This window comes from Sturnus vulgaris, chromosome 2, assembly GCF_052056855.1.
Source record: "Sturnus vulgaris isolate bStuVul1 chromosome 2, bStuVul1.hap1, whole genome shotgun sequence".
Lineage (NCBI taxonomy): Eukaryota > Metazoa > Chordata > Aves > Passeriformes > Sturnidae > Sturnus > Sturnus vulgaris.
Window position 1 is genome coordinate 67,797,569 of NC_142244.1, and position 19,136 is coordinate 67,816,704.

The 19,136-nt window shown below is 34.1% G+C and overlaps 1 protein-coding gene across 1 annotated transcript in view; it reads right to left on the minus strand.

Moving 5' to 3' along the window:
* Positions 1 to 19,136, minus strand: part of KLHL1 (kelch like family member 1) — a 183,932-nt gene that overhangs the window by 90,835 nt on the left and 73,961 nt on the right. The window contains exon 4 of the mRNA XM_014895354.2: positions 16,642 to 16,838. Within this exon, the coding sequence (XP_014750840.1) occupies positions 16,642 to 16,838 (197 nt within the window). The remainder of the gene's footprint in view (positions 1 to 16,641; positions 16,839 to 19,136) is intronic.

Here is a 19,136-nt window from a genome sequence, read left to right on the forward strand (position 1 = left end):
AATTTCCTGTCTTCTCTGTGGATTCCTTGTTTAGCAAAATTTCTCTAAGGACATTCTAAATTTCTCAAGTATTTCTAAATTCTAAATTTCTGAAGTATTGCCCCTGCTGACCAACCTATTAAAGAGAAATTGGCCTTTGTCCCACACAATTCCTCTTCGTTCAGTTTTCAGTATTCATGGCTTAACAAAATGGCAGCCTGCTCCTCTGTAGCACTTTTTTAACAGGATATATCAAGCAGTAACAAGGAAAAGAAATAGATTAGCATGACACGGATGTTTAGAATAAAGGCAGGAAAACTAGTTAGGTCATTGATCTAGGTTTTTTGTGTATATCAAATATATTATGCATATACAGTTCACCAATTACTCTGTGACTAAGAATAATTTCTGCTTTGTCTCAATTTTATTCAAACAAATTCAATCTTGAGATGAAAATACATAGAGATGGAGAAGTCTATGTTTTTTTCTGCAGTTATCCCAGTTCGTTCCAGTGTTTAAGCAATCTTGTTGATGGAAAAGTGTTTTATTTCCAATCCATCTAAACTGAATTGGCTCTTGCTAAGATTTCTCTGCTAGATTAAAGAGCTCTTTAGTTCACACTAGTTTCTCCCTGTGGAGATACACTGTCATCAAGAACCTCGTCTTCTTTTCTTTTTAATAAGCTGAAACACCCTGAGCACTCTAAGATATTTATTGCAAGACATTTTCTCTTGTCTTATAATCCTGTGTGTCTCCCTTCTTCACACCCTCCAAATGTCAAGTGATTTTTAAAAATAGTGACATGAGAATTATACAAAATATTCCAAAATCCACCACTGCATCCTGAGATTAGCTCTTTTATTTTTTATTTCACAGCACCAGACTGACACAGAAGGGAGTTCTTTTCCACATATATATACACAGATATATATATTTCTATATTTATATATATATGATACTTGGGCATATATCTATATCTATCTATCTAGATATAGATTAATATCTATAAATGTATGTGTGCAAAAAGACACATACATATACTTGTATCACTAGCATATATTTTGAACTCCAAGTTTTACCTTCATCTTAATTGTGGTAAATTTCCTTTCAAGAACAATTTTCATTGAAGCATCCTGCTCTGGTCTACATGTGGGAAACTAGTGTAATTATTATAAGTAATTCATGTTTCTGTTAAGTTTCATGACGTTTATACAATTAGCGGTAGATACACTCACCATCTCACTGTAATTACACTGTTATTTTCTTGATTTAGCAAATAAAATACTCTATTTTTTTTCTTGAATCTGTTGAAAAGAAAGAATTAAAGTCTTCTCTTGGCACTTTCTACTGTATGTCTGCATTTACTGATTTCTACATTTTCTGCACTTTTTCATTACTTGCATTTTCTTAGCTAATTTTTAAGTTGTTTTTGTAGGTTTGTGTTTGAGGAAATTATTTATTTTGTTAGAATCCTCTGTGCAAGCATTTCCCTTCTTTCTGGGAATGCGAGATCAAAATACTTTTATGCCTAATTTTATGTTATACCTTTGATTTTAAAGATCTAGATCTCCTCAATATCTTGGTTTTTAATAACTATTTGTTCAAGTTGATTAATTTATTATAATAACTTTTTTACTTTTGCAATCAAGACTGTTAAGTGCTAACCATTTTTTGTTTATCATTGTTTTTATGTAAAGTCATCACATTAATCAATTTTATCTTTGAGAACCAATGGTTAAATGATGCTTTCAAACCATAGGGTCATGAGTTTATGAATTTTCTTTGGCTTATTAATTATTTGGTAAAGAAACCTGGCAACTACTATTTCCAGAAATGACTGGCCCCTACTTTTATTAGCAATATTTACTTATTACATTTTTTACATCTTCAAATCTTCCATAAGGACAATCCCTTATAAAATCTCTCACTTTTACTACTTGAATGACAACAGTATTTATTTTAAAATCTAGTTCTACAGGTCTCCAACAGACATTTTTTAATATTTTAATATTCTTCCATTTTCAATTTATCAGCATTTTTTTTGATAAGTGCTAATTCTTACTATTTACCTTCCTGCCACTCCATTTACCACTACTACTTTTCACTTTCTTCCTTTAATGAATAAGCCATATGATTTCATACCTGTGGAAGATATTCACAATAATCAGTTTGTATCTATCTGTATGAAATCCAGTTTCACACATTAAATAAAAACTTCTCCAGTTAGCTGCTTTGTCTTAACCTGAGTTCATAAGTAATTACATATCACTATGATATTTCTTGTCCCTTGCAGTTTCCTGTGCTCTAGCATTCTTCTCTTGGTCCTTCTTAGAGCATCATTTCAAATTCAGACCTTTCATTCTTCATCTTTTTTCCCTAGGGTATGTAACTAACTCACTTGTGGGCACATTAAAAATAATGTTAGTAAGTAACCAGCCCAGACAGTTCTCCATGGTTGTTATTACTCATGAATGCTCTGAAAATCGTTTTATCTTTGACAGACTTTGGACTGTTAAATTTATTAGAACTGGGTTTTGTTTGGGTTTGGGGTTTTTTTAATGAACTCTCCTTTTTATGGTAGAGGACACCCACATTAGAGACAAACCGAAAACATCTGATATTCTCTGAGAATTAGTAATAAGTAATAAGTAGAATAAGTAATATATATAGCCACTATAAAGATAAATAATATATATAGTTTAAAAATGCTAACTGAAATATTCTTAGCACTGAAAGCTGTAAAATTAGCCTCTAGAGGCATATTCTTTAGTTTGTGTTTATATTTTACATAATCCACCAGGGGGAGTTCTAACAATGAAATAGAAATATTGACAACAAACAAACTCACGGGAAAAAAGAATTTAAATACGCGATTGACATGACTTACACTTTGTGTTGAACACTACAATTTTCAGTCAAGCCTATGACAAGAAATTGGGAGTTTACTAACTATGGATTTGTATTGAAGTTGAAAAGTCTACTGTTCCAAAACTATGACATAAGGGAGAATGAAATGCAGCTACTTGATATTAAGTCTAATCTTTAGTGGCTTGAGGATTTTTGAGTAATTATTAAAGTAAATTATATTTAACCTTGAGTCAACTGTCAGTCTTTTATTATGGGCACTTCGGTCATACAGCATATCCTTATAAGTTCTGATTTTTAGCATTGGAAGTGCTAAGTGATAGATTTTCCAACTTTTTCATCCCACAGAAAAGCCCCAAGAAATATCCACATAATTCTCTACATCTTGCTCTCAGCAATGTTTCCCTTATGGAGGACACTTGGATTATACCAAGTGATTAAACACTGATTAAACCTGTTAACATCAGGTATGATGTTAATATGGCACCATTTTGAACAAATAATTTCAGGGGTTGCAAGCAAAGAAACAATATAAGGGGAGCCATGAAGGAATATGCAATACCACTTTAAAAAGTTGAAACAATCTTAACAGGGTGATTCTAGAAGTATATGTGTTTCCCAGCTGGTATAAACAAACATTAGCTTTAATGCCTCCAATGAAATTATATCAATTTAAATGACATTCTTTTTTGCTACTCTAAATACTTTTTAAATACTAGATGTGATAATGATCTCAGAATCAAGTAAGGCTATTTCCTTCTAAAAAGCAACTGATTCGTCTTCTTTTGAAGCATGTTTTAATTTTTGAAGAAATCCAGACGCAGTCATTATCAGACAGGCTTTTGCAATTCCAAAAGATTAGAAGTGATTTAAAGGAATCACTCAAACAAAGAGGTGTTTTTTTTTCTTCTTCCCATCTTTCCTCCATTCTTTCCTTTCATTTTTGAGTCATTCATCTTATTCTATAAAACAGTTGTTTTTTGCTGCTAGGCTGCAAGTACACTGAATGTACAAAAGTGGGGTTATATACAATGGGGATCATAAAGTAGTAAGACAAGCCTGATCATGAAAAAAGAAAAAAAGATCTCCAGATTCCAAATCCTCATGGAAATGAGGATCACCTATAATTGCCAATTGAAAAATGTCTTCTCTAGCTAGGGGAACGCTGAATTGATAGAAGTTTCCCATTCCCTGGAAAATTTTAACATTTGCAACTATAATTACTGCTTTCATTCCATGTAAGCATTAGTTACATTTTCAGAAAATTTTGGAAATATTATGAGGGTTTTAAGGGATGAGGTCAACCAGTTTCTCATTTCCACTCAGAAACTAACAAACTCCTTGGTTGTACTGATTTTGGCAGGTATAGAGCTGCACTTCTTCATGGTACTTAGTTTGCAACTATTTTTGCGTTTACGCTGAAAGCAACACTGATAACACAGGGATGTTTTTGCTATTGCTGAGCAGTGCTTACACAGCATCAATGCCTTTATAACTACATTACATTGAACATGACAACCATAATTGTATATAATACAGCTTATGTGTTATATATGTACATAATTACATATTTATTTTTTATACATATACATATACTTATGAATGAACAGCATACCTGAACAGTGAAGCTAATACATGTCATAATTTCCAGTTATCCTTTTGGATTTCTCAATATTTACTGCCTTTCCAGCATAATTTCTAAGGTTTCCATTATGTATTGTCTGTGTAGAACAAAATTACTACTGACAAGTATTAAGGGTGTGTCTACTTCAAGCGACCAAGAGGTGAAACCCATCATATATGGAAAGAGGGTAAAGCATGAAAATCAGAGGAAGGAAGGAGAAAGAAAAGAAGGAAGGAAAGCGAACATCAAGCAGGGAGGACATAAAGGCAGGCAAGCAGGAAGAGATAAAGGGAGGGAGAGGAAAGGGACATAGAGAAGGTAGAAGTAGGAGGAAGGCAGAGAGAAAGGAACAGAGGGAGGGAGAGGGGAAAGACACAGGGAAAGTGAAAGAAATTAATGATATTGTGAAAGAGAGGGAGAGGCAAAAAAGGAAATTATATAATTCATTACATACAGCTGTTATTTCCAGGCCTAGCCTCTTGTATTTTACATGCTGCTCAAATTAAAATCACACCTTGATGGTCCTACATAGTTTTATTGTTTCTTTTTCAGAAGAGGTTGTAAGAAAAAAGCAGATCTAATGTGGCTGATGAACTTTTCTATAATAATGTAAGTTTTATTTTTTTCAGATAAAAGTACACGGTTTCGAATATTATATATATATATATAGTGTTCTTTTGTATCTGTCATATATTACAATGTCTTTAAAACCTCTAAGACTAGATGAATGACAAAAATGTAACAGTTTTTAAACTACAGGGTTCTATTTAAAAAAAAAAAAAAAAGTACTTCTGTTAAAAATGAAAAATGTTTTCTAGTCAATATGAGATGATCTGTTATTTCTTGGTGCCAAGAAAAAAATCCGCCATGAACAGCTGTCAAGGAGGAGGGGACAGGGAGAAAGAGCACCAGACAGTGTGATGCTGCAAAGTTCAATTTAATAACTGAACCAAAGCAGCGGGTAAGCTGTGTCAGGAAAAACTTCACACTCCCACACATACAGCCCACACTCAATTCCAGCTACCAAAGCTGGCCCTAAATGTGAGTTGGCACAGTGGAGCCTGGGGAAATGCAGTAATTTCTGCAGCTCAATGCTGGATGCCTACATAACAATATGCCCCTTCCCCTGCCCTTCTGGTCCCAATCCCTGTTACTGAGGAGGTGTCACATAGACCACAAATAAAATCAGTCCATGATGATATGATGCAACTTTCTGGCAGCTTCAGATTTTGCTCTTCTCTTGCTTGTTGACCCACAGCCTGTACCAAGGCTTATCATACTCTGTTAGTGAGTTGTATTGTCATTGTATTGTCAGCTACGGCTCATTATATCCAGTCACCCAAGTCTTTATTAAGGCAAGGCTGTGTTGTTTCCACAACAGAAAAAACTTTCTGAAAGTTTTCAGTACCAAAGTTTTCTGAATGTGAATAAAATGAAATATTTTTTGAAGCAGCATATAAAAAGTCTCACAACTCAGGAGTAACATGCCAATGAAATGGAAAGACTAAAATCTTGTATATTCATAATTTTTGTTTGTTTGTTTTTGTTGTTTTTTTTTTTTTTTTTTTTTAATATCAATGGTGTTAAATGAGAACATATACTCTTTTGTTACCCTGGCTCCAGTTAGGAAGAAGTACTTGCAGGTGATGTTTTTTTCTCAGTATCTCTGTATTAAGATTCTCTAACATCTGTCATTATTGTATTGAAGAGTTCCTGCAAATTGACAGAACACTGTAAAGCCTCACTTTCTTATACTTCTTCAGGAAAGACCAGGGCTAATTTCTACTCTGAAGTGTTATCCTTTTTTTGTTTCCCAGTACTGGAAGTGTCAAAAAACATTTCATTCCTTGAGATTTCATTGTCTTTATTTTTGTATGACCGAAAATTCTTTCTTAGTCAACAGAGAAATGAGATGTCTGTCCTGCATTGTACTGAACACATTATTGCCAGATAGGACCAGACTGAATGCTTTCAAGCCATTTTAACAATATGAGCTACTGACGATTTCAGAAAGCAGAGCAATAAATAGGGAAAACAATATTGGTGATGGAATTTCTACAGAGTAAAATTTCTATTGGTCATATCCTCTTCTGTTTACTTCAACCATAGTCCAAAGACTAAGATTCTCTTTTCTATCATGTCTCATTCCTGTATCTTTCCTTCTTCTGTTTTTCCTACCAGAGTTCCCCATACTATTATCAGTTCAATCACTTTGTCCAATGTTAACTCTTTTTCACCTCCCACGAGGTACATATTCCAGTTAGACTAAACTCTTTGTTGTCTGAGATGCCCACAGAAAGCAATAGTGAGTCTTTTTCCTAAAGGATCTCTTCTCAATGTTAAAGTGTTGGGAATAGCAAAGAGAAAATTCAATTAAAGCTTATGTCATGCTTTCTTGGTACCCCTGAACTGGAAATTCAATACATACTAGATTTTCAGAGAATTTAGCCATTAATTAATTTTCTACACACACAATCAAAGAACTCATTGATGGTTTTATTTACCCACTCTTGAATACTTTAATTAAAACAAAGAAAGAATGCTTATCCCCAGTACTGCGACACAACATTTAATCTTAACAGACACGCAAAAATGCCAAGTATTTGATTTTACAGTGATATGCAGAGTCAAAGGTTTGAATTTGCAGCTACAAAATTCAGCTACGTTGTTTCTCATCTCCATTGTTTTCCTTGAATGCCAAGAAAATCCTCCAAGATTCCCTTTCTTTGGAGTGCTTTTTTAGTTTGATGTTTGCAGTTCTGTACATGCTGAAACAGATTCATACTGATTTTAGGCAGTCACCAATATTTGTAAGGTTAAGGCTGCTTGTCCTGAGCTACCTCTAAGATCAGTAGTTTATTGCTACTACAGTTCAGTCAGATGAAGCAGCTTTTATAAATTGATATATTCTTCACTTGAGAGATTAAGATGTAGATCTGCTGACCTCAAAGGGAATAACCATATGAAGAAGAAGAGACCTACCGGAGTACCCTTAGTATGCAATTATATGTCTAAAGCATAGAAGGTATTAGTTCAATGAGATATTGACATTGTTGCTGAATATTCAGTTTTCTGGAACTAAAATAAACTTGAAAAACAAATTAAGGCTATAGGAACAGTTGAGACTTCTGTATAATGCAAAAATGTTATTCAGCTGAGAGCATTATTTTTCAGAGCAGCCCTCTCTAGGAATAATATGGAATTCTGCCATACTAACCTTTTTAATATAGCATCTAGGCAACCAAATTGAAGTTCCTGATTATCAAGAAACCATCAAATTGTGATTAAAGCACTATAGACTATTTCCTTAACCATTTTCCTGTAGATTTCACAGCATTTTACTACCAGCAGTTGTCTTTTCTATTTTCTATTAATTATCTTGCTGTCCATATGCTAGTTCTTGAAATGCTCTTACCTTCCTGTTCTCCAACTGTGTCTTGATGGAGTGGTGCTGTAACATGCTATGTCACAGCTGTACTAAGGAGAGCTTAAAATGAAAGTAGCACACTGTGTTAAGTGCTGATTATTGCTTTCAAACTAGAATCTTAAAAATACTGAAAGTGTGAAAGGTGATCTGTAAAGGACAATTTCTTCTCAAAAAAGAAAAGAAAGAAGAAAAAAGAAATTGGGAGTAGGAGTCTTAATAATTGGAATAATAGTTAAAAAAAAAAAAGCTACTAAATATTGTAAGAAAGTTATCCTATCAAGAGAAACAAAAGATCAAATCTTGTGGTTCAATTTAAAGTGGCAAGGATTTTGTGACTCTGGCTTATGTTTGCATTGTTGCAATTGTTCATTTTTGTGTATCACTAGTACGGCTTTAAAGGGATAAAATAGAGAAAATTCTAAACATCAAAAAATATACTTCGCAGCCAGGCAAAATTGATACTGCATTGTAAGTTCCCAAATGTCTTAGATTTTAATTTCTCTGGTAATATTATTTATTTTAATTATTCTTATGTCTTTGGAGAATTTTCAACTTAATTTTACTTATCCAAGAGATGCTAGAGAGAGGAGGGTTCTTATTAAAAAAAAACAAAAACAAACCTTTAAACTGAGTATCAGAATAACAGCTTTAAAATTCAGAATTTAACTAGAGCATTCTATGTAGATCTAGGAAGCATTTTAAACAGAGATGTAATTAAACTTTTTGCTCCAAGCTAGTACTACGAACATAAGAAATAGAAAATTGCAGAATGTTTTAAAATTTCAGTGTGTTACTGTTAACTTGTTGCTAACATGCTCCCAATAGCTTACTGCTAATAAAAGTCAATTAAATGTTAGCTCTGGGAAACCCATCTGTTGCAGTAAAATTGAAAAAAAATAAATCTGAACTTTTGCTTCATGTCATCCCTGGATACACAGCTCATATCTAAGACCACTGAAAACATACAGGAAATATATTTAATAGCCTTACAGAATAATTTTGCTTCAAAGTGACTTCACCTAGTCACAGTAGTCACAGTCCCTGCTCAGTTCATGTCTTAACAAGGTCAGGCTACTTAGTAACATTTTCGACCATGTCTTGAATACCTCTAAGAACAGATCCCCAAAATTAGAGTGGTTGTTACTTTCCTAGCATTTAACTACTCCCAATGTTCTTAAAAAAAAATCTTAATATCCAATTGGGATTTTCTATATCCTAATTTGCATCTGTTGCCTATTAGTCTGCACCCCCAACAGTTTGGCACCTTCTTGTCTGTGTCCCCCCAGTCATGTAGATGCAGAGAGCAGTGAGGTCTCCCTCACCACACCGGGTTCATCAGGTCCAGCTTCCTCAGACTTCCCTCTTGCACTGTTCCAGCATCCAGTCAGCACGGTGACCTCCCCTGGACTAACTCTATTATATCTATGTCTCTTTTGTACTGAGGAATACAAAAGGAGACACAACACTTCGTATTTGGTCTCATGGGTGCCAAACAGGGAAGGATCACCATCTTCAGTTTTCTCACTCTCAGTGACACACCCCAGGAGGCTGATGGTCTTCCTGCAGAAAGGGTACATTGCTGGTTTATGCTCAGCTTGCTGTCCTTTTCCAAAGAGCTGTTTCCTAGACAGTTGCTCCCCAGCCTGTAGCAGTGGATGGGGTCATTTTTCCCTAGATTGCAGGACTTTGCATTTCCCTTTGCTGAACTTCCTGATGTTTCTCACTTTTGGGGCCAGGCCTTTTAAATACTTTTATTGGTGATTTAGACGAGAGAATCAAGTGCATCCTGAGTAAGTTTGCAGGAAACAAAATGTTGGGCAGGAGTGTCATCTACTGAAGGGCAGAAAAGCTCTGTAGAGGGATCAGAAAGGCTGGATCAGTGGGCCAAGGCCAGTGGTGTGAGGCTCAACACAGCAAACTGCAGGTCCTGCACTTGAGTCAACCCCATGCAACCCCACAGGCTTGGGGATGAGTGTCCATAAAGTAAAAAAGATAGTGAAGGGTTTGGAACATAAATCCTCCTGGGGTGACTGGGGAGGTTCAGCCTGGTGAAAAGAAGGTTCAGGAGAGACCTTATTGCTCTCTGCAACTACTTGAATGCAGCTTGTGTTGAGCGGGAGTTTGGCGTCTTCCCCCAGGCAACTAGAGACAGGACAAGAGGAGGTGAACTGCCTCAAGTTGCACAAAGGGAGGTTCAGGTTGAATATCAGGAAAAATTATTCACTGAGAGTGCTGAAGCATTGGAACAGGCTCTCCAATGAACTGAAGTCACTATCCCTGGAGGTATTAAAAAAACAAGTAGCAGTGGTACTTTGTGACATGTTTTAGTGGGTATGGTGGTATTTATTCAAAGGTGGGACTTCGTCTTGGAGGTCATTTCCAACCTTAATGATTCTGTGATTCTGTGCCTTCAGCCCATTGTTTCAGTATGCCCTCTAAATAGTAGCCAATAGTGCTCAAACATATCAATCATCTCCTCCTGCCAGTTTAATGACATCTGCAAACTTGCTGAGAGAGAGCTCCATCCTATCAGCTAATAATTAGTGAAGTTGATAGACAGTGTTGGTCCCAAAAATTATCCCCGAGGAACATAACTATTTACTGGTTACCAGCTGGACTTTTCACTACACTCACAAGTCTCTGGGCCTCTCTGTCCAGTCAGCTTTCCATCCATCTCATTGTTTGTTTACTCATGTCACCAATCTGGTGTTAAAGAGGTCCAAGTGGTGAAAACAAAGTCCATTTTGAAGTTTAAAAATATGTTATCTGATCAGTACCTATTGAGCAGCATGTGGTCAGCTGTATTAAAGACCAGAAAGCAACCTCATGACCCTGTACATATATGACGTTAAACAGCCAGGACAGGGTTCAGCAAGGACAGGGTTAATTGCTGCAGTAGCCAAGAGGAAGGGTAGCTAGGACCTGGAGGTTATTCTACACCACCTCATACCATTTTCCAGGGGTTTGGGAAAAGCTCCCTTCCAGGTCAGGTAGTGTGGTAGATTAAGCAGTTGAGTTTTGTTGTGGGGTTTCCCCATGGTGAACATGTGAATAATTTGCCTCCTTGTTTTACACTTTGTCATTTGTATAGTATTGTCATTTGTGTAGTATTGTGGCTGCTACTGTTCCTTTTCTTACCTCATTGCTGTTTCCCTTAAATTGGTCTTATCTCAACCTATGATCTTCACCTTTTGTGCTTCCAGTTCTCCTCTCCAGTCCCGCTGCAGCAGGACGGGGAGAGAAAAGGGGGAGTGAGTGAGAAGTGCATAGTTTGTAGTGATTTAGTGGGAACACGAAATTCAGGAATACTGCTCCTTACCATGACACTAAAGAACTGCTGAATTACAATACTAGAGACTTTTCTTGCCTCACTTGCTATCTGACTTTAGTTAAGCTATACTAACACTGAAATAAACTGATGTCTGAATGTACAACTACAACTCATTACTGACTGTTATGAAAATCTATCAATAAATCAATAATATTTTTCCTAATTTGAACATGGAGTAATGTTACAATATTTCAATATGCTTCAGGATAAACTTCTGTAAATGGAAAGGAAAGATTTTACATATCATTCCTCCCCCACTCCAGCCCAACAGGTTTTAACTGTGATATTTTGTAACCTAGATAATAAACATAAACTAATAAAATGATCACTGAAGCTCTTCGTCATAAAAGATCATTAAAAATTTGCATAAGGTATACAATTCAACTAAATGAAATGGTTTCTCCATCTGCAGCACAATCAGAATTCTCTGTAAATTAGAGTCCATATAGAGTCAGTACATGTCACTGAGATTACTTACGTGCTCATAATTAAGTTTGAATAATGTTTTGTTGTGCTGGGACTAATGACCCTTGCAATGCAAAGCACAGAACTGCATCTCTGAGAAGCTAAACACCTCTTACCACTTCATTCAAAAACACTTGCAAATATTCTGCATCTCCCAGGCTTGGAATTGTAACATATATTAGAGTACTTTATATTGCTAACATTATGACTGGGTTACAGATACATCAATCACTTTATTCATTTATGTTCTTCTGGTCAAGGAATTTTTACTTATGGCTATTCTTCTGCTCAGTGCATCAAAGTAATTTGAAGATTTTACAAGTTTATGTTTAGCAGTTCGTTTTGAAATATGGTGAAATAAAAATAGGGAACAAGCTCTATCATTTCAACTCTCAAATTGCAGTTTCAAGATGCAAAATGATCACTGAGGCTTAAGTGAAGTTTCCTGAGAGGTGAAGCACTGACAGATTAAATAGCTATATCTATGAGGTATTTCAATTTTCTGTTTAAAGCAATCAGGTTTAAGTCAAATGGCACGATAATAAGAAGAATCTACTACTATATCTTGGAAGGTAACACTCTCAATTTCTAAACATTATCTATACATGGTAACACAAGCAGAACCATGGCCTTTACTGGGATAGAGAAAGCAAATTACATTTGTATTCAAAACCATACCAAGTATGAGTAATTTTTTAAAATAATTTTCTAGGCTTTAAAACCAAACTGCAATTATATTTTTAAGGAAAAATATGACTTACTTTTCTTCTCCAATATTATTCAATGTAGCAAAGTAGTTTTTGTAAGAAGGGCTAATGGTATATTAAAGCCACAGAATCCAATAGTCTGGTATTGTCTATTACAAACCTTCACCAAAAAACACACAGTGGTTCAAATTATAGTATATTTGAAAACATCTTCTACTCTAAAATAATTGCATCTCAATGAGGTGGCCACTATAATTTCAAATTGCACTTTATTTTCTAAAGAGACAGATAAGTCTCTACAGTATGATTTAAATTTCTGACAAGTATGACAAGCTGATAAATTGTGGACTTTAGAGGTTACCTTCCCTACATATGAAGCCCTTTACAACTAGAAGAATAAAGAATTGTCACTAAAAACGCTTGCTAGAAGAAATAATTTGCTTCAGATTATTAATATGTTCCATTTTACTGCTTTAATGTATTTTTTTAAAGACATCACATATGCATTTCACTCTATCTACTATCATCTAACTTAACTCTGGCAATAAACTAGGAATTTAAACTTATCAGACATATGGTTCTGCAGATTGAAAGCTTTCAGAAACTGACAAGCTAGTAACAACCCAGATTGCAATTAAGAAGTACAGAAGCTTTGAATCAAGAGACATGGATATTTGTGCTGCCATTTAAATTAGCTGATTCATTAAAAATAATTAAAAAAATAAAAATCACACCATAGAACACTGACAGGACATCTTCATACCTCAGAAATAAAACAAACTACATTAAATCTGATGTGCCTAAAAAAGGAACTTATGACAATTTACATTTTTTCTCTTATTAATGCCTTCCTTGCAAGGCTTTCATTTAAAATGTTGGAATCCAAGTTCCATTTCTAAAAAGTACATGGAACACAAACATAGAAATCTCCAAGGTTTATTGTTCATCAATTTTTTATAAAATCTACCTTCCTCTTTTCTTCCAACAATCTCATATTTTGCTTATGGCAAATGTATTTTCTAAGATTTTTCAAATGTTATCTGGTTTTCCTTCGCTGCTTTTCTTATCTTCATTTCCTCACTTTCTCCCCTCTTCTATGAACACATTTTCTCTTCCTCACTTAGATTTTGCATTTCAAAATAACAATTTAATATTTGACACTGAAGACTAAATATCCCAGTAAACACCGGGAATATTATACCTCTGCTCATGGAAAGGTATATATAACTTTAAAGTTAACAAATTTTATTTACATTAGATAAGACATACTGCAAGCACTATGCAAACAAAAATTTGTATTCTTTGTTTCCACAGATTTAATGGTTAGGGAAATAGAAGGTATTCAGTGTGACAGAAAACATGTGTGAAATTATATATCTCCTGTCAACAGGATTCTTAAATTAATTGGTCTGCTCTTTAGGAGCTTTTTCTTCTTCAGTATAAAGAAATTTAAAACTTCAAATGTCTTGCCCTCATAGCATGTTATGTGAAAGCACAAAACAAACAGTGTAATTTAGAACTTACACCAAGTCTGAGACTAGGCAAGCAGATTTCTTTGAAAAATGAAGATTAAAAAATTTATGGAGACTCAATGAAGCAAAACATTTAATGAAAATATATTGATTTTCATTAAAATGCTATTGTGAAGACAATTGTGAAATACTTTCTACTTAAAAGTAATTGGTGGAGAAAAGCTGCATAATATTTGACAGGTATAATGCAGGCAGAGAGCTACTGTTTTATTACTTTTTTTTTTCAAATGAATCAATGAATATTTAATTTCAATCATGTAATTAGCTAAGAAGCAAAATTATTCAAAGATGAGATTTAAGTTGAGCCATATCTCAAAATTATTAAACAATTTATCACACAAGGCAGACCTATAAATCTACTTTTGCAAGATTATTTGAAAAACTTTGTCTTGCCCCCCATTCCTACACCAGTAGAGAACTATTGTTTCTTTGAGTTTTTATCTCAAGCAAACAACTGCAGAAGATTCCAGAGTTAAGGGAGAACTATTAGTTCCTATTCACAGCAAGATTTGCAATAACACTGTGGAAGAAGATTCACAGAGCTAAAATTTGAGATACACTACTTTGAACTCTTAAAAAAGCACCCTGAAAAGCTTTGAAGAAAGGGCCTTGAAGTTCTCTGGAAAGCAAAAGAACTATTTTTTAAGGAAGCGTAATTTTTTTAGCCAGCACTTCCCCTCAAATCCTCTGCATAAGACTGGAGGAGTTTGTCAACAAACTCCCTCTTGCCCTACTTTATGTTTGCCCTCATCACAGGCTACACTCCTGTCCTGGGGTCTGAAGGAAAAAATAATGCTTTCTGTCACCTCAGAGACTATGCATCTGCTCTTTCCTCTGCTCATCACTTTCCTCCCCTTTCTTCATATTCCCAGGTCTCCTCAGGATATCTTCCTTGAACTGTGTAAGTTTTTCCTGGTTATGTATCCATGTAGAAGAACTAATCACTTTTCTCTGATGTAGATTCTCTTTGATTGAAAGTGCTGTGCTGAAGATAGGCAATGAGGCACTCCTTCCCCACTCACAACTGGTCTTCCCCACATGTTAGCACAAAACACTAAGTCAAATAGATGTGAGCTGACTCACACCTTAACGAAGTAACACAATGCCTATGAAAATATCACACACTATGAAGCTTATGTTTTAGGCTTATGTTTTCACTAGGTCAGAAAAAAAATACCGTCATTCCATGGTGATTATCTGTTTTTCTTGCAAAGAGAAAAACTTGTGCATGCTTGCAAATGCCCTTGAAGATAAATCACAGCTTGCTTATTAACTACAACTGACTTCCTTTACAATCTGCCATCTTTTGTTGGTTATTTTCCCATTACACATAATTGAGATTTTAGATCTCAGCATTAAAAGAATAATAAATTATATACCTAATATTTAAGTCATGGCACAGATCTTTGTGAACTTTGCGATACATTAGATATGTATTTGTCACAAGTCTTCAAATCTACTATGAAGACTAATTTTATTGACTCAAAAATATTTCAATAAGTCCTTTTAAAGAATCATAACCAGTTTTAAAAATTTTTGAAATCAATGTTTTTCTCTATTTTTTCATGTTCATACGACAAAACAAACTGAAAATATAAAAGTCATATATAAATCTAAGAAATATATTGATGAAAAGCTTGGATTTTTCAAAACACATCTGTTCAGCCCTAATACAATTTCATTTGAAAGACCACATAAATGCTGCTGCTCTGACAGCTTATTTCTTTCTGCTGACAGAAGACAGTTTAACTGACTTGCTTGGACCTGTAATACAGAGAAATGACAGAACTTGCTCCAGAAGTGTAACACGGGTATGGCTACCTGAACTGTACTAATATACTTAACTGTATAGTTAAACCTGTGAATTGTAATGTGTTATTAGTTACAGAAAAGAATAAATAAAATGTGGATGTAAATGTTGAACAAGAGAATGAGATTCACTGAAATGTGCTCTATTACTTCAATAACAATTTCAGTAGAGACCTAAAGGGACCATAATTTCTCATAAATGATATTTAATCTGTTCTTTATGTAAGTTTAATTTCATGAGCCAGATGTTTTTAATTTTGTCAAACCATGAAAAATGAAATGGTTAACAATATGATTTAATTTCTGAATAAGTAGCATATTTCTGCTTCATTGATCCTGCTTAAATTTTGACATTAATTCTGTACCTGTTCTGTCAGAGGAAACTAGAAAAATATTAAATATTACCAGATGAAATTCCTTATTTCTAGAACTTCCTGTCTTAATCTACTTCACAGATGACTAAAAGGATGAGTAAAATTCTTGACAAAACAACTCCAAACTACTACCCAACAAAACTTCCCTTCACAGAGTTCCCATGCAGAACCATGACAATTAAAAACCTTCCCTAAAGCTAAACTAAAGTGACTAAAAAGTACTATAATAATTTACATACACTTTAGTATTATCACCTGCATGTGATCATGCATCTAAATAAGTTATACACAGTTCTGACCCAGCAGACAGAGCATCCATCCTAGAAGGCCAATTGTCATAACTTCACTGAAGTTCACAGTAATCACCACTTTGATGGTTTCAAAAGGACCACTTATGAAGTACACTTCCACAGAAATACAGAATATAATACAGAATAATTTCAATCCAAAACCTAACACAGTATGTTTACTTGTGGAGGATATATAGGATTCACAAGATTAGAATTAAATATTCCAAAACTGCCTTACCATGGTGTAGTTGTGAGCCACCTTCATAAGCTCTGTGCACCCTTGTGCATCAGCAAACGCTCGTATTCCCAAACAGTTGGATGGGTGCAAAAGCTTCATTAGAAAATGGCAGCAAACCTCTACTACTTGGGGGAGCTGGAGGAGGCAGGCAGCTGCTAGGAGGTTTTCAATGGTGTCTTCTTTTAATTCCAGGCAGCCTAAAAAAAAAATATTGATAACAAATGCAAACTTATTTAGTTAGTTTTTACAAAATATGCTGTATTGAAAGATGTTTTTATAAATAATCGCAGCTCTGTATAAATAACTCTATAGAAAAAGTGAAGAAAAGAAGGATTAATCCCTGAATGAACACCCCAGTGACCTCGAAATTACAGTATTAGAAATATTTCTTTTTAATTTACTATTAATTCAACTATATAACAGGCATAAAAAGAGAAACTATACTGTCTGAAATGGAAGAGAAAATTTGGAATATCTCGATATCAACTAGGCTGTGGATTTTTTTTGTTGGGTTTATTTTCTTTTTTTCATTGAAATTTGTGGCAAAGCTTGTGTTATCTTCAGTGGCACAGAGCAAACCTCACAGCCATTTACTTCCCTGAAAAGAATGAAATTACTGCCTAATATAGTATGAATAAATCCATAAATACATCTTCAAAACAAGGCTTAAGTCTTTAAATGTTGTGTTGCTTATTTGTAATGTGAATTTGGGATTAATGTTATCTGACTAACATATGGCAGGCTTCTCATAACACGTAGTTCCTCTAAAATAATTTATATTAGGGAAAAGAACCATTAATTAATACTTATATTGCACTTAATTCTGTAATTTCACAAGTCATTATCTTTACCTTGTAGACTGGCATACTTTGTAATAAATAAAAGGTAAAATAGAATAAAATAAATTTAAAAAATAATTTATTTTAGGCTGGAATATGAAATTCTTGTTATAATGCTCCACCCAACCATAATATTAAATTTAATTTTTACATTAGAATCTTATAAATCTCTTACATTAATAGCTTAAAAATTACAAACTAAAGATTACAAGGAGAACTGGAGAAAAAAAACCAGGAAAATACAATATGCAAATTTAATACAAATTTTCAAAAAATACTTCTGATTTTATTGTGTTATGCTTGGAAAGATCATTTCTGACTATAAGAGAATTAAGTGTACATTGCTCTATCTCTTAAAAGCATTATAGTTCAATACCTAGATAAACTCACTCTTTTCCCCACACAAACTTTGTATTTGTTGTCACATTAAAAAAAATAATCTAAAAGTCTTAATAATTCTATTGCATAGCACTAAGGAGTTCTAAAATCCTCAATTTCACAACAGCATGCCATTGAAAAGATGCTTCATATTGCACTACCAAACTCAATCTGATCTTCTCTCCTTTCACTATATCTGGAGCTTTCAAAATGAAATGGTAACTATGAAGTTATACTTTACTATATTTAGTTATAATACTTCCTCTTGCAAAGGTCAGCACATCAGATCAAGCGCCCAGCCTAATTTCACTGGGTTTCCTCCCCTTATTTTTATTCTTTTATTAATGTCCCATGAGTTTCTCTTTACATTATCAAATCCTTTTCTCATAATTTCTGTATGCTACATCTTTATGCAATGTAGTCAGAAGGCACACTCAGCAGTAGATTCTTGGCTGACCCATATATTCATCAATGGCACTCCCACAGCTGCCTGGAATCAACACACAATCTATTCTCTGGAAGACAGTTCCACTGTGCAGAGTGGAAGCATTCAAAATATACTTGTTTTCAGGTTAAAACTCACCATCCTGGTACCAGAAGTAAAAAACAAAAAAAAACAAAAAAAAACAAAAAAAACAAAAAAAAAAAAAAAAAAAAAAAACCAACAACAACAAAAAAAAAAAGTGCAAAACACCTTTGAGAATTAGATGAACTGAGAAACTGAGAAATGAAACAAAACACAAACAAACAAACAAACAAAAAAAGCAAACCCAAAACAAAATCAAACCTCCCCCCAAAAACATAGAAATTCTAAATCTCCTTTTCTTACATGCTACTGATTTTTCAACAATAAGCTCAAAAAGTCTCTGGCCCTATAAAACTGATTTAAGTACAGAAAGAATCACTTTCAATATCCTAACTTTATGAGGAAAGGTAACAGTCTCTTAGTTTGGCCTTTTTATCACTAACGGTAGCTACCCTTAGGAGAAGAAACCAAAGGAAACAGTTGAAACCACTTCAATCTATTTGTTCTCAAACTGAAATATTTTCTGCTCACTTTAAAGTACGCTAGTCCTGGTACAGTATAAGTTGGGAAATTGTAGGACTAAATTAAGTTTAAATCAATAAAAATTATTATCTGTTTTATGAATCAGCTATTTCTTTATGTAAATAACATGGGCATTTCTAAGAAAATGTTTCACATTTTTATAGAAGAGTGTGAACCCATTTCTGCTTTATATTTTAATAGAAGAAGTAAACAAATGATGGCTTCTGGGA